General features: G+C 57.3%; 1 protein-coding gene across 1 annotated transcript in view; it reads left to right on the plus strand.

Moving 5' to 3' along the window:
• The window catches only part of DAB2IP (DAB2 interacting protein), a 126,564-nt gene extending 112,807 nt beyond the window's left edge, over positions 1 to 13,757 (plus strand). Inside the window, 7 exon segments of the mRNA XM_007468354.1 lie at positions 1,717 to 1,895; positions 3,911 to 4,646; positions 4,648 to 4,743; positions 5,389 to 5,541; positions 7,735 to 7,928; positions 12,654 to 12,741; positions 13,590 to 13,757. Coding sequence (XP_007468416.1) covers positions 1,717 to 1,895; positions 3,911 to 4,646; positions 4,648 to 4,743; positions 5,389 to 5,541; positions 7,735 to 7,928; positions 12,654 to 12,741; positions 13,590 to 13,757 — 1,614 coding nt within the window.
• The last annotated feature ends 999 nt before the right edge of the window (positions 13,758 to 14,756 follow it).

The raw sequence follows: 14,756 nt of genomic DNA on the forward strand, positions 1-14,756 counted from the left end.
GGTGGGGAGCACCATGTTCACGCGGCAGCCCCTGCCCAGGGGAGCCCGCTCTGTGTACTGGGGCTTCGGCCGTGCCTCCACACGCTTGGCATCGAGTGGATGGAGTCCACTGCTGAGGGTGTGCTCCCTGCCTCCGAAAAGCGTGATCAGGTATAGCTGCTTCTCTGAAAATGTCCTTGCTCTGGGTTTTAAGGCCACCGATACGAAAAAGAAGACTGAGGTGCCACACCTCCACGTGTCAGGCAGGAAGTGGCAAACCTTTCCAGAATTGCCCTTGGCCATCAGTTGAAATAAATGGTTATTCCCTAGACGTCTCTGACATTGCTGCAGCCACCGTGGCCTGGGTTCCACTGTCCCAAGCAGCCCCAGCTCGCACAGTGAGCAGGTTCTGGGCAGCAAGGGCTGGGCCTGCCAGGATCCGCTTCCAGAACATCTGCTTTCCAGGGCTCTGTGAGACCACCTTACAAAAGTAGCTACTGCTGAAACAGGACTGGAAGGCCTTCTTACTCCTGTCCCGTCCCTAGGGGTGACCACTCAGGGCGCTCTGGTGTGTAGCCTTCTAGATACATCTGTGCATATGTTAAGTACACACACAGCCAAAGTCCTTTCCCTTTTTGTTAAAGTGAGAACTTTGCATGCAGTGCCGCATGCGTTTCTCACTCCTCCGTCATTGGCATCTTTTCACGACAGTACGTGCCACACCGCCACTGTGACCTTTCTAATGGCACAGACTGTCCTGTCATGTGACTGCACTGTTTAGTTTACTGGACGCTCAGATTAGGCCCAGCTTTTAACTACAAACATGCTGTTGCAGTCATTTCTGCTCCTTTATGTCCATTGCCCTTTGGCTCCGAGAGACCCAGGAGGGAGAAATGGAGATGAGGGCCAAGGGCTTCTCTCCCTCCACTGCTGCCAACACCGTTCAGTCTACGGCCATCGCTTAACTGAGCGCCTGTGCCCTGCCACTGTCTTCCATGTCCGCGCAGCCAGGCGGGAGCTACAGAAATTGCAGCAGGATTGAAAGTCGAGCTGTTTGCCGCTCACGTCTCTTCTCTGTTGACTACACGAGTTCTCACACTTTCTTTTTGCACAAAGTCCTAGATGGAAGCGGGGGCATGAGCCAGGGGAAGGCGGAGTCCCCTGTCCCCAGCCCGGAACGCTTAGCACCGTTGGTCTAAACCAGGATAGCGAGGTTTAGCCAGCCCAGGTGCCACTGTCTGCCTGACAGGCGTGTGGTGGTGCCTACCTGGTGCCTGGGCCGTTGCCCCTGGGGCTCAGGTGTCGGAGTGGGTCAGGGCCCAGCCCACCCTGTGGAGTAGATGACATGGGAGGGAGCCATCCCCGAGCCAAGCCTCTCAGGTGGGGAGGTATAGATGGGGAAGGTCCGGGATTCCATGTGGCCTGCCCTCTCTGTGGGGGAACTGAGGTAGGACAGACTGGGGTGAAAGGCTTGGACTAGGTTCACGTTTCTCCCTGTGGGCCTCGCACCCTGTCCCAGAAATATGTGGGGAACTGGTAAAAACGTCATTTGTGATTTCTGGGCTCCCTACCGCATCCCAGACCTGCCGGATCTGACCTGCATGGGAGGGCGGGGCTGCATTTCTGACTGGCTCCTTAGAAGTTTTGAACACAGTAGCTACAGCGCACTTGGCCCCAGTGGGTCACACCACAGGCAGCCCCAGTGGGTCACACCTGCCTCTTGCTGTGTTTTTGCAGAGCATCGTATCCAAACTGGGGCCTCTGCCTCGAATCCTGAGGGACGTGCACACAGCACTGAGTGCCCCAGGCAGCGGGCAGCTTGCAGGGACCAACGACTTGGCCTCTACGCCCGGCTCTGGCAGCAGCAGCATCTCAGCGGGGCTGCAGAAGATGGTGATCGAGAACGACGTCTCCGGGTAGGAGCTGCCAGGCATGCTGGGTGTCGCGGGGTGCCTGTTCAGACAAGGCGCAGCCACCTGCAGTCTCATTTGGGGTGGAAGATACCTACGCTGGTGTTTATAAAACAAGCTGAATGAGACTCAAGTCAAGTGTGTTTTTCAGGCCCTAAGTAGTGAAGTTCTATTTGTGAAAAATCAGGAAAGGCTTCTTGGAGGAGGTAGTGCTATAGTTTGGAGCTCAGGAAAAAGTAATACCACCATTGGTGGAAAAGGCGTTCTAGGCAGAGGGACTAGCACAGACAAAGGCCCGGAGAAAGACAACCCATCTTTTGTTGAAGAACAATTACTGGTCCCAAACACTTCCACATCACTGGGTTGTATGTGTTTCCTGGTATTTCCTGGACCTGAATCAGAATCTCCAGAAGTGACGCTCCAGGGTGTGTGTTTTCAGGAGGAGCTCAAGTGACTCTGTAAGGCTTAGAGACTGAGAGCCTGGGAAACTAGAGAGATGCTGAGGCCCAGCTCTTGCTCTGAGCCCCCAGCCCTGGGACGAGTGCCCAGTAAATAAAACAACAGTGGAGGGGGAGGCAAAGTGTTCTCTGAGTGATGACATCAAAATGAGGACCTTGGCATTTACAGTGAACTACTTATGCCACAGTTGTACACTCCCCTCCTCTACCAGGGCCATCTTGGACCAGCTAGTGAGGATGAGGCTGGAGCAGCAGAGTTGGGAGCTCTCTGGTTCTGAAATGGTGGCAGCAGCAGGCTTTTAGCAGGCGAGGGCATTGAGATCAAGGACCTGGGGATGTGGTGCGAGGGACTGGAGGCCCAGGGGGAGGCGGGAGATGCAGAGACCTTGATGCCCCTTCTCGGGGCCCTCTAAGTCTTGAGGGGCCGTTCATACAATCTTCCAAGTGAGCCAAAGCAGAGATTCAGGTGGGGAACACACCTTAGCCGAGTGGTGGCTCGAGAGGTGTCCGGGCACATGGGTTCTCAGGAGACCTGACCTGGGCGTGTGGAAGGACGGCCCAGGCCCATGGCTGGTCTGGGTTTCTCCCGCCTCTGCCTGCTGCCCTCGTCCACTTCTTGGCCCACAAGTGCTGTGGCCCTGAGTGGCCGCTCCCTGCCCTGCCTGAGTCCCATCACCTGGGACTTGGCACTTCTTCACCATCCCAGACTAAGCCAACTCCTTTCTAAGCCCATGTTGAACCCCCAAGTTCTTGCTGCCTCTAGCCCACTCAGAGCCCTGTTCACCCCCCCCCCCCCCCGCGTTCTTCCTTCCAAAGCCCACCTGGCTTTGTGCCTCCTTCCAAGGAGTTGGCTTCCAGGGAGGGGCCAGGGAGAGTCTGGGAGTCCGGGATGGGGTGAGGGTATGGCCTGCCACGGCATGTGCCGGCCCTCCCCGCCTGACTCATGCCCGGAGGAGCCTCCTCTGATTCCTTGTTTCTGCCGGAAGCGCCAGCCCCCGCCTGCCAGTCAGACTGGGGTGGCAGCAGGAGGCTGCAGGTGGAGGCTTCTCTCAGCACAGGCCCCCACCTAGTTATCAGTGTGACTAGGAACAAGAGGGAAGAGGCAGAGGGAGTCCCCGTGGCTTTGAAGCCCTAGTTCTCGGTGCAGGACCCTTGGATAGCAGAGAGCCACTGCGTCGTGGGTTTGGATTTAGTCAGAGGGATTTTCCAGAACACTTCAGGCCCCAGAACCTACTGTCCCAAGATGCAGCTGAGCAGGGAAAGGGCCTGCCAGGCAGCCTGGCCTGACACTGGGAGCGCGGGTCCCTAGTGCAGAGGTTCCGTGCTGGAGCAGCCATCAGCCCCTCGCCCTCGTGGTGGCTTCTGCCAGGGTCAGCTGCCCGGGCTGTGGTTTGGTCTTGCAGCTGGGCCACTGGGCCCCGGGACTCTCCCCTCTCACTGCCCCCGCGCCTCTTCCCCCCGGCCTGGCGGCAGGTTGGCGGGGGCTCTCGGTTGGGACCCGCCTTGGCCGCACTCACAGTTCTCTTCCCCCTTCTTTCCCTGTGTGTGCTTGTCTCCCTGCAGTCTGATAGATTTCACCCGGTTACCGTCTCCAACCCCCGAAAACAAGGACTTGTTTTTTGTCACAAGGTCCTCCGGGGTCCAGCCCTCACCTGCCCGCAGCTCGAGTTACTCGGAAGCCAACGAGCCTGATCTTCAGATGGCCAACGGTGGCAAGAGCCTGTCCATGGTGGACCTCCAGGACGCCCGCGCGCTGGACGGGGAGGCGGGCTCCCCGGCGGGCCCCGACGCCCTCGTCGTCGACGGGCAGGCGCCTGCAGCTCAGCTGGTGGCCGGGTGGCCGGCCCGGGTAGCCCCAGCGAGCCTGGCAGGGCTGGCCACAGTGCGGCGGGCAGGCCAGACGCCGAGCACAGCGGGCACCTCGGAGGGCGCGCCAGGCCGGCCCCAGCTGTTGGCGCCGCTCTCCTTCCAGAACCCTGTGTACCAGATGGCGGCCGGCCTGCCGCTGTCTCCCCGTGGCCTTGGCGACTCTGGCTCCGAGGGCCACAGCTCCTTGAGCTCCCACAGCAACAGCGAGGAGCTGGCGGCTGCCACCAAGCTGGGAAGTTTCAGCAGCACCGCCGAGGAGCTGGGGCGGCGCCCCGGGGAGCTGGCGCGGCGACAGGTGTCGCTGACTGAGAAGGGCGGGCAGCCCCCGGGGCCGCGGCAGAACAGCGCCGGCCCCCAGCGGAGGATCGACCAGCCGCCGCCCCCACCCCCGCCGCCGCCTCCCGCGCCCCGCGGCCGGACGCCACCCACCCCCCGACTGGGCTGGCCCCGGAGCCCGGCTGCGGCAACAATCCTCCTCCTCCAAGGGCGACAGCCCCGAGCTGAAGCCTCGCGCGGTGCACAAGCAGGTCAGTGCTGCCGGGCTCCGGTGCCGGGGGGGCGGCCTGAACCCGTGTTGTGCTGCTCCTCCTGGCCGTGTCATCGCCACCTGCACCCGCTGCCATCCCATGCTGAACGATGCCCCACTTGTCCCCATCCCACCAGCTTGCGCACCCCCCCCGGCCCCTCCCCTGGCCCCACTGGCCCTTGCCTGCGTCCTGTGAACCAGGGACACTGCGGCCCGGGGCTCCCTCTGCCAGTTCCCTCAGAGACAGCTGGGGTCAAGGAGGAAGAGGGAGGGGTCCGTCCATCTCCACTTCCAAGCCTGTTAAAGCCCGACCCGGGGTAGGAGTTGACGTGGCCCCCAGGCCCCCTCCTGCTCTGAGCTGGCCTCCAGGGCTGTACACGCAGTAGGGTAACAGATGTACTGTGGGCCGGACACTGACCTGCCAGGCCAGGTCCACTCGCTCTCACTTGGGTGGCAGAGAGCCATGCTCAGGAGGCCACCTGGGCTCTTGACTCTGCTTCAGCCTCCCTGGAGTTGCCCGGGCTGGGGGCTGCATCAGACGTGCCCAGTCAGCTAAAGATTCCCTCTGAGCCACGTGTCCCTGGGGCTCACCCAAGGCCACCCCGCACCCCTCCCCCCAGCCCCTCACAGCTGTGTTTCACCGCAGGGCCCTTCGCCCGTGAGCCCCAACGCCCTGGACCGCACGGCCGCCTGGCTCTTGACCATGAACGCGCAGTTGTTAGAAGACGAGGGCCTGGGCCCAGACCCCCCCCACAGGGATAGGCTAAGGAGTAAGGAGGAGCTCAGCCAAGCAGAAAAGGTAAAGCTGGACCCTGGCAGTTCGGGGCAGGGCTGCCTCCCCGAGGTGGCTGGCAGAATTCTCTCCCCTCGAGCCCTGAATTCACGGCACTGCTTGTTCCTGCACGTGGCCAGTCCCCTCTCAACCCCTGGTCCCTCGCGAGGGCAGCAGTCAGTGGAATTTGGAGGATTTAGCTTAAACCTGAGGTTTCCTCCGTGGGCTGCATGTGAGGCCCGCCCAGGAGCTGTATCGAATCCAGACCCCAGGAGGCACCTTTCCTAAGGGACTGGGCAGCCGAGCTTCTGAGCATCTGGGACTTGAGGAGAATCCAGGACCTGGGGGGTCAGGGGTGCCAAAGAGGTGCATGGAGACCCTTGTGGGGAGCCTCACGCATGAAGAGGCAGAGGCACGGGTCCTGGAGACAGCAGGGAGGCACCCTGGCCAGGCCCCTCCACTCTGGGGTTGTGCCTGCCTGCGGCCTGGCTTTCCCCCAGTCCCCGTCTCCACCAGGTTCTGGGAGAGAGAGCCGGGGAGGGGTGATGTCAGATTGCTACCGAGATGCTTTCTTCTTTTCAGGGGAAAAATGTTGGTCCTAAAACATCCACATCCCACCCCCAACGTATATCTAGTATTTGGGTGAGCAGTGGGGTGCTTCAGCTCTCCAAAATTCTTTTAGTTATTGTGGCAGCTGCCCTGGATCCATGGCCGATTCTCTTCTCCTGGAGGCCAAAGCCCAGGTTGACAGGACCAGTGCAAGGCCCCCCAGAACAGCAGCCGCTTCCCCCACTCACCGTGGGTGCCCTCGCCCCTCTTGGCCCCAGGAAAGCCTGTAGCAGCCTCTCAGGCGAGGGTACGGAGGGCAGGGTGTCCGCTCTCCCTCCCGCTGGCCTGGGGCAGGTCCACGTCCATGCTGCATTCCGCCGCCTCCACCATCCCCTCGGTCCACTGCATCCACCTGCTTTCACCATTATTGCGTGAATGGGACCAGGGGACATGGGGCACAGTGCTCCAAGAGCCAGAGTTTGGCTGGGGAGCAAGGAGGGCCAGCTTCACCCCAGGCTCCTTGCGTGGGTCTGGGGCCAGGCTCTGCGATTTTCTGAGACTACCTACCTTCCCATCTGTGAATTACAAGGAGTGCCTGAACGACTTCAGGGGTCAGGCTGCAGCTGGAGTGTTCTCTTTCCTCGTGCCTTGGCCCAGCAAGCTGCTGTTTCTCTCTTGCTTTGCCATTAACCCTCGCAGGCAAATCCTGTGGAGTTCCCTCGAGCTCCTTGGATACCTGGTCCTGTCTCTGTCAGGGAGGGCCCTCCCGACCCCGCTCTGACCAGCTGTGCAGAAGACCTGGGATGGGGCTGTTTCTCCTGGAGCTGGGCTCTCCTCTGGGGCCAGCTTTGCTTTAGGAGTTAGATTTGCTGCCTCCTGGCCTCTGGGCAGTCCTCTGCTGATGAGTGAATTGGCTCCCGATGCCCGAGGCTCAAGGAGAGGCCCTTCCTGCCTTCCCCATTCCCCGTATTCTCACAGCACCCGGCGCCCAACCTCCCCAGCCCCTTGATTCGGGTGTTGACCCTGCCTCGCGCTCTATTCAGCTCGCACAGCCTCCCAGCTCACTGCTTCTCTTGCCGCTTTACACATCCCTCCTCCTCCCTGAAGGCCGAGAGTGCTGGGCTGAGCCAGATCCAGAAAGCCCTAGACCACTTTGCCTTTAATCTCTTCCCCCGACTTCCTTCCTATGCGACTTGCCACGGCTTCAGGGTCAAATCGAGGCTGGGAGGCTGTGATCTCACCCCATCAGTCAGTCACTGTACTCCCCATGTGATTGGGTCATTTGCCTTCTGGGTCTCAGTGTCCCCTCCTGTAGAGCCCCCGTCTCTCAGAGTACTGTCATCTCCTTAATGTACCCGAGAGGTTTATAACTTTTTTTTATTATGAAAAGCTCAAGACCTTTACTTCTGAGATCTGGTTTGAGTCTTCATCTGCCTCATAGCTGTAGGTTGGGCTGGCGGGTGGGAGAGCCCCGGATGGGGGCCCAGGCATCGAGTGTCACTGGCCCCCTCTCCCTGGGCGTCTCCCCGCTGTGGGAAGAGGACTGAGATGGTGATGGGCCCTGAGGCATTCCGAGCCGGGCTGCCTCCCATCCTGTGCCCATGCCTGGGCTCATGAGGCTGTGCTCTCTGTCCTGGGTGCTGTGCCCGTGGCACGCCGCCCTCCTAGCAGGACCTGGCAGTGCTGCAGGACAAGTTGCGAATCTCCACCAAGAAGCTGGAGGAGTATGAGACCCTGTTCAAGTGCCAGGAGGAGACAACCCAGAAGCTGGTGCTGGAGTATCAGGCGCGGCTGGAGGAGGGCGAGGAGCGGCTGCGACGGCAGCAGGAGGACAAGGACATCCAGATGAAAGGCATCATCAGCAGGTGAGGGCGGCTGCCCGTTCCTGCTCTGCGCCCGCTTCTGGCCCCACGCGCACAGAGGAGCGGACCTGTCCGCTGCCCTCCAGGAGGCCCCGGATCCGAGGGCGGGGCTGCTCAGCCGCAGGGTGAGCCGAGTGTGGAGAGAGAAGAGTGTCCGAGGCCGTGGGGACAGTGTGGAACAGGCCCAGAGGCGGGAGGTAGCCCGGAGTGTGGGGGGCCCGCATGGTACAGTGTGTGTCGATGGCGGAATGTGAGGGTGGCCAAGGCAGCCGCCGAGGGCCTAGGCTTCCTGTAGGGAGTCATGTTTTCTTGGTGCGCACTCACAGGGGAGTTCAGAAGCTGGATGCAGGTGCCAGGAAAGACAGTGAGGGTCCATTCCGGGGCAGGGAAAGGAATGGATGTCCGTTACATGCAGTGGGTGAGTGTGGGAGGTGGGAGGGACGAAGTAGCCAGAATGACCCCCGGCTTTTTACCGAGAGCATCCAGGTGTGTCACGGTGCCAGTTACTGAGATGGGGGCCTTTGGAAGCAGAGCAGTTTGGATGAGGAGGGAGAGAGATGATACCAGTTTTGGATATGCTGAGTTTTAAGGTGCCTGTGGGTTATGCAGGAAGATTTCCAGGTGGACCATTGGCTGTAATGCTGACTCTCATCCTTATTGGTGGCTTATCTTTATTTCTGTGTTGACTCCCTTCTCTCTTCCACTCTGCCCACGGATAAAGTGGATACACCCTCCTGCATGTCTGCAAGCAGGGAATAGAGTCAAGGTGTAGCATTCAGACCAGCCCACAGGGTCCCAGTCACGGAGTTTACTTCCTTATGACAGTACTACCAAGTGCAAGAGGAGACCGTGTGGACTTACAGCTTGTTTGTTCACATGGTACAAGAGCCTGTCATCAGGATAGATTCAGCAGGTGTGCAGTAACCGGGATGTCCTCCCACCTGGCCTCATGCTCTGTCCACTGTAAAGATCCTTCCTTAATTCCTCATGTTCAGACCACCTGTTTCTCTGCTTCTAATTATTGCTTGCTTGATTTACCTGTGGGTTTCTTCTTTATAAAATGGTTAGCATGAGCAGAGGGCCTATAACCAGGGTGACTAGAAACCCACTGTTGACTGAACTTCCAGCTCTGCTCTTGGCTCACCTCATGTGTGTGGTTCCAAGAAAGGAAGCACTTTTCATTTAACCACATTCTCATCTTATCTGTTCTCCGAGAGGTGCACGCTCTCCTAAATTCAGTAACACATTTATTTCTACTAGCCAAGCCTGGTATTTCCTCCCTACTGTACACGTCAATTAAGTCAATTTGGTTGACGGTGTTGTTCAAGTCTTCTATATCCTTACTGGTTTTTCTCTGTACTTGTTTTCTATCAATTATTGAGAAAAGGATAATGAAGTTTCTAATCATAATTACAGATTTGTCTGTTTCTCCTTTCATTTCTATTGGTTTTTACTTTATGTTCACTGAAACACTATTCTTAGACACATACACATTTAGGCTAGTTATGTGCTGTTGATGAACTGATCTCTTTATCATTATAAAATCATCTTCTTTATCCCTTGTAACATTCCTTGCTCTGAAATCTACTTTGTTTGATATTAGGACAGCTGCCCTAACTTTCTTTTGATTAGTATTAGCCTGGTATATCCTTTTCCATCCTATTTATACTTTTAACCCAATTATGTCTCTCATTATAAAGTGAGTTTCTCTTACAGACACCTTATTGTTCTTGCTTTTTATCTAATCTGACAGTTTTTTGCCTTTTAATTGGAATGTTTAGACTGTTTACATTTAATGTAATTGTCAATATAATTACATTTAAACTTATTATCTTGCTACTTGTTTTCTATTTGTACTATCTGTTTTGTTCCTTTTCCTGCCCTCTTTTAGATTGAGTATTTTTTATGATTCCACTTTATCTCCTTTATTGCCATATTAGCTGTATCTTGTTGTCACTTTAGGGCAGGGGTTAGAAGCCTTCTGTAAAGGGGCAGATAATAAATGTTTAGACTTTGCAGGCCATATGGTGTCTATCTCAACTATGTAACTAATATGCTAAAACTCATGCTGTTTTGGCAGAAGCATGTGCGTGGTGTGGCTATTTACCAAAACTAGCAGTGGACCCAATTTTTCCCTTACCCAGGCTATAATAATAGGGACTCTGATAGTATCTTTTTCTTCCGGCTGATTTACAGTTTTTTTCTTTATCATCCATTGCCAGCAACTTGATTGTGAAGTGCCCTGACATGTTTTCTTCATGGGTTTGTTGAGCTCTTGGATCTGTGGGTGTGGAGCTCTGCCTCCTTAGTCTGTTTTCTGGGACTTTACTTGCATGTACGTTAGGCTGCTTTATGTTGCCCCACATCTTACTGATGCTCTGCTGTTGTCCTTTTTTTCATCTTTTTTCTGTGTTTTCTTTTAGATTGTTGCAGTGTCTTCAAGTTCACTAATCGTTTCTTCTTAAGCGTCTAACCTGCTGTTAATCCTATCCAGTAATTTTTCACTTCGGGTGTTGTATTTTTGCCCCTAAGTTTTCAGTTTTCTTTAAATCCCATCCATTTCTTTTCTCGTCATGCTCATGCATTCCTCTCTTTTCTTGACCACGTAGAATATATTTATAACAGTTGTATTAATGTCCTTGTCTACTAATTCTATCATCTGACATTTTCTGAGTCTGTTTTTACTGCTTTTCTTCCTGGTCATGGGTTGGTTTTGTTTTCCTACTTCTCTGCGTGCTTGATGATTTGGGGTTGGATGCCTGACGCTGTGATTTTTACGTAGCTGTTGGATGTGTTGTGTTCCTTTCAATATTTGGGGGCTTTGTTCCGGGACACAGTGACGTTAGAAGAATCAGTTTGATTCTTTTGAGGCTCACTTTTAAGCTTCGTTGGGGTGGGTCCTGGGCAGTCTTTAGCCTGTAGGCCTAATCTGGCTTCACTGTTGAGGACTTTGCTTCTGGGGGTTCTACTTGATGCCTCCTGTGTTAGTATGCTTTTCCACACTGCCTAGAGGGATCATAAACTATTCCTGGGGTTGTTTTGTGTACTCCTTTGCAGTGGCTCTTGCCCTAGCCTGGCTGTTTTCTCACAAGCATGCAGAGCAGTCCTCAGCCAAAGCCCCAAGGGGACCCCTCAGGAGATAGGTAGAGTCCTCTCTGCATTTTCTCCTCTTTGGTACTGCCCCCTAAAAGCCTTGCTCCCCCCACCCTTCCATCCTCCCAGGGTCTCCTTGACTCCATGTGACCCCTTCCCTCCTTTGCTTGCCGGGACACTGCCAGCAGTGGGCGGGGCTCGCTTCGTGTGTTCCCTTCTCTTAGGGGTCACCGTACTGTACTGCACTGCCTGCTTTTCAGTGTCTGGAAACCTTTGTTTTCATGTATTTTGTCCAGTTTTCTAGTTTGGTTTTTTCCTCACGGCAGGAGGTTAAATCCAGTGCCTGTTTGTTATTCCACCATAGCTGGGAGCAGAAGTCTCTCCCCCTTCCTCCATTCCTCCCACTCCCGCTTCTCACAGGCTTTGCTCAGTGACGTACCTACCTATGACAAGGAACTTCCCCTCTTGGCGTGAGCCCACACCCCTTCCTCCTCAACCCCTGCTCCCATTGGCTTTTCACGACAGCCCTCTGTGGTCCCTGCCCCAGCGCTGTTGACCTGCCTGAGCATCTCCTGTGAAATGGACGAAGTGCTCGCCTCCATGTTAGGTGCTGTGCTGCTCTGCAGAAGCTGTGCGGGCAGAGACAGAAATAAAGCAGTAGGTGAACTCCTCTGAGGAGAGTGTGGAGCAGGAAGAGTGGCCGGCTGAGGCAGAGCCCTGTGCAGCCCTGACAGCCTAGGGGCGGACAGGACAAGGCCTCCGCAGAGCAGTGGCCTGGGAGCTAGGACGCAAACCCAGAGAGCATGGGGTCTGAAAGCTGAAGGAAGAGAGTAGGAAGATGGGAGTGACCAACAGTGACTGACAGGTACGTGGGAGACAAGCAGGCTGAGCCCTGGAAGGGTCTCAGGGAAGGAGCAGCTGGCGACAGGCCCCCGCTGGCCCTAGTTCTGAGCTTCTGTGGATCGTGTTCCTCGCGTCTTCCCTGCTCGTTACCCAGGCGGCAGGCCTTGCTTGTCCTTCAGCTGTCCAGTTCAGTGCGTCCACCCCCACCCCCAAGACAGCCAGCCAGCCACTTCCTGTCCTCCGTCCCCACGGCCCACAAGCTGCCCACTGCAGAGCGTGGTTACCTTCTCCCTGCCTGTGTCCCTACTGCCCTGCGACTTCATCTTGCCACCTCGAGTGCCCGGCACAGCCTCAGTGAATACAGGGTGGGTGGAGAAAGCTCTAGAGCCTTGCAGGGCCTTTGTTTCCCACTCAAACCACAGGTCTCAGGATGTTACACCACCTGCCTGGCTCTGGGGTGTGGTGAGGATCTAACACCCACTCCCACCCCTGTGGCTCCTGGAAGGACACCAGGAAAGGGGCAGCCCCAGGGACTTCTGGGGATTTGGGAACAGAAGCTGGGGCGGGTGAAGCATGAGGAAGGAGCAGGCTCAGCCTGTGTCAGTTGTTGGGGGCCAGCTGGAGGGCCCGTGTCCCAGGCAAGTGTGGGAGGTGAGTCTATGGCCCAAGGAGGGGCTCTCCGAGTATGCCCACTCTGTGCAGGGGCGATGGTTTGTTCCCACCAGGCCCCGCACGCACCTCCTCACCTGCACCCTCAAATGCCAGCCTGACTGCCCTTGTCTCTGGTAACAGGTTGATGTCAGTGGAGGAGGAGCTGAAGAAGGACCACGCGGAGATGCAGGCAGCTGTAGACTCCAAGCAGAAGATCATTGATGCCCAGGTGCGGGGCTCTGGCCTCCCGGGCAGCCACGGGTGCCAAAGGACCCGGGATAAGGAGGGGGTGACTTTGGTTTCTTCACATCCTCAGTCATACCCCACTGCAGAAGCTAAGGAGGATAGGAGATCAGGATCTCTGCTCCAAGAAGTCAGACTTGAGGGTCTCGGTGGACCACAAGCTCACTAGGACAGGCTATGAAAAGGGCGGGGCAACTCCTCCCCTGCAGGGGCAGCTTGGTGGGTATTGCCTTTCACCAGGGGTTCTGACCAAAGAGTGGAAACTGTTGGGAGGGGAATGGGAAAGGCTGGGGGTGACAGCAGGCTTGGGAGAGAGGGAGCAAAGGAGCTCTTGTTCAGAGCTGTGGCTTCCCAACTGCATTGAGAGGGGAGACAGTTAAGAGACTGGCCTCCAGTCTCCTTCACCCAGGTCTGCGCCCTTTTCCTCTCCAGGCCCAGGGCTTGCTCAGTCTGGAAACTGCACAGGCTGACCGGTAGCTGTGACCTCTGTGTTGTACACACCAGTGCACACACACATGAACAAGCTTGTGCCTGACACTGCTGGGGCTGCTCCCTTTGGGTGGGAAGCAGGTGATGATGTAGAGACATGAGGAAGGCGGGCGCAAGGAGGTGTTGGTCCATGATGGCAAGGCCGCCTCCCCCCCTCAGCAGGACCACTGCCGCCTCAGTGCCTTTCCCATCCTTCACACGTGGTATCCTCCAGGCCCCCTGCCTTCCCCCTCCCAGTGCTTCTTGTAGGTGGACACAGCTCCAGGGAGATCCCTTTCCGTCACGGACTCCCTTTGGCCCAGGAGGCCATTCCGCGACCCCAGCTGATGCCCTGTTTGCCCACAGGAGAAGCGCATCGCCTCACTGGATGCTGCCAACGCCCGCCTCATGAGCGCCCTGACACAGCTGAAAGAGAGGTACAGCATGCAAGCCCGTAACGGCATCTCCCCCACCAACCCCACCAAATTGCAGATTACTGAGAACGGCGAGTTCAGAAACAGCAGCAGTTGTTAACCTGCCCGAGGAGGGAGGACCATGGTGGCCCAGGGCAGGGTCTCGGCCTGGGGAGGAGCGGCCCCAGCGCAGGGGCAAGAGGCCGAGGCTCGGCGCCTCCCTCCAGCCGCGGTCCAGGAGGCGGCCGCAGAGGGAGCCGCGAGAGACTGACGCAGCGCGCCAGGGCACAGCGGCCTGCTCCCCGAGAAGCGTGTTCGGTGCAGGCCCGAGAGACTGCAGGCTGGGGAGCAGGCACAGGGTCTGCGCAATGTTTCTGTCGGGTGTTGAATTTGGTGTGCGTCACCTTTCCTCCTTGACCTGGCTGAGTGCATGTACCCCCCAACCCCTCCCCAGGGAGGGAGCTGCCCAGAGAGCTGGAGGGTCGGAGAGCCAGGGGCCTACTCTCGTGGCTTCCCCTCCCCAGGACTGCCAGGCAGCCAAGGCCCTGCCCTGTGGGACCTGCCCCTCAGTTCCAGGAGCCGACGGGGCGGTCAGCAGGCAGGGAGGAGGGGGTGGGGAGGACGGAGCTGCCGGAGCGCCGGGTCCCCCGCCTATCTCCACCCCGAGCACCTGCCCCTGCATGCGCGGGGACCCTTCCCGGCTGTGAGGAACCGAGGAGTCACCTGTCCCCAGACCCTCCGCCTTCCCGCTCCCGCCCTCCGTCCTTCCTTCCCTAACTTGTTCTGTCAGGTAGACCCAGCGAGGATCGCAGCTCTCTTCTGGGCCCTTGCGCCCTTGGGAAGATCCAGGACCTCCCTCACTTGCCACGTGGGCCCAGGCTGATGCTCTGGGGCTCCCCGAAGACAAAGACCTGGGCAGAGCTGGCCCAGGCGGCACTGTGTGGTGCCTGCCCCTCTCCCGGAGCTAGTGTACCCGGGCACGGTGGCCCTGCAGGGAGTGGCCAGCAGGTGCTTCCCCTGAGAGACAGGCTGAGCTTTCCTGATGGATGGTTAAAAAAAAGTCTAGCGCCCGCAGGCCCTGAGAAGGTGGATAACTGTGATTTTTTTTCCTTTCACAGTA

Source organism: Lipotes vexillifer, unplaced genomic scaffold (assembly GCF_000442215.2).
Source record: "Lipotes vexillifer unplaced genomic scaffold, Lipotes_vexillifer_v1.1 scaffold1285, whole genome shotgun sequence".
NCBI classification, from domain to species: domain Eukaryota; kingdom Metazoa; phylum Chordata; class Mammalia; order Artiodactyla; family Lipotidae; genus Lipotes; species Lipotes vexillifer.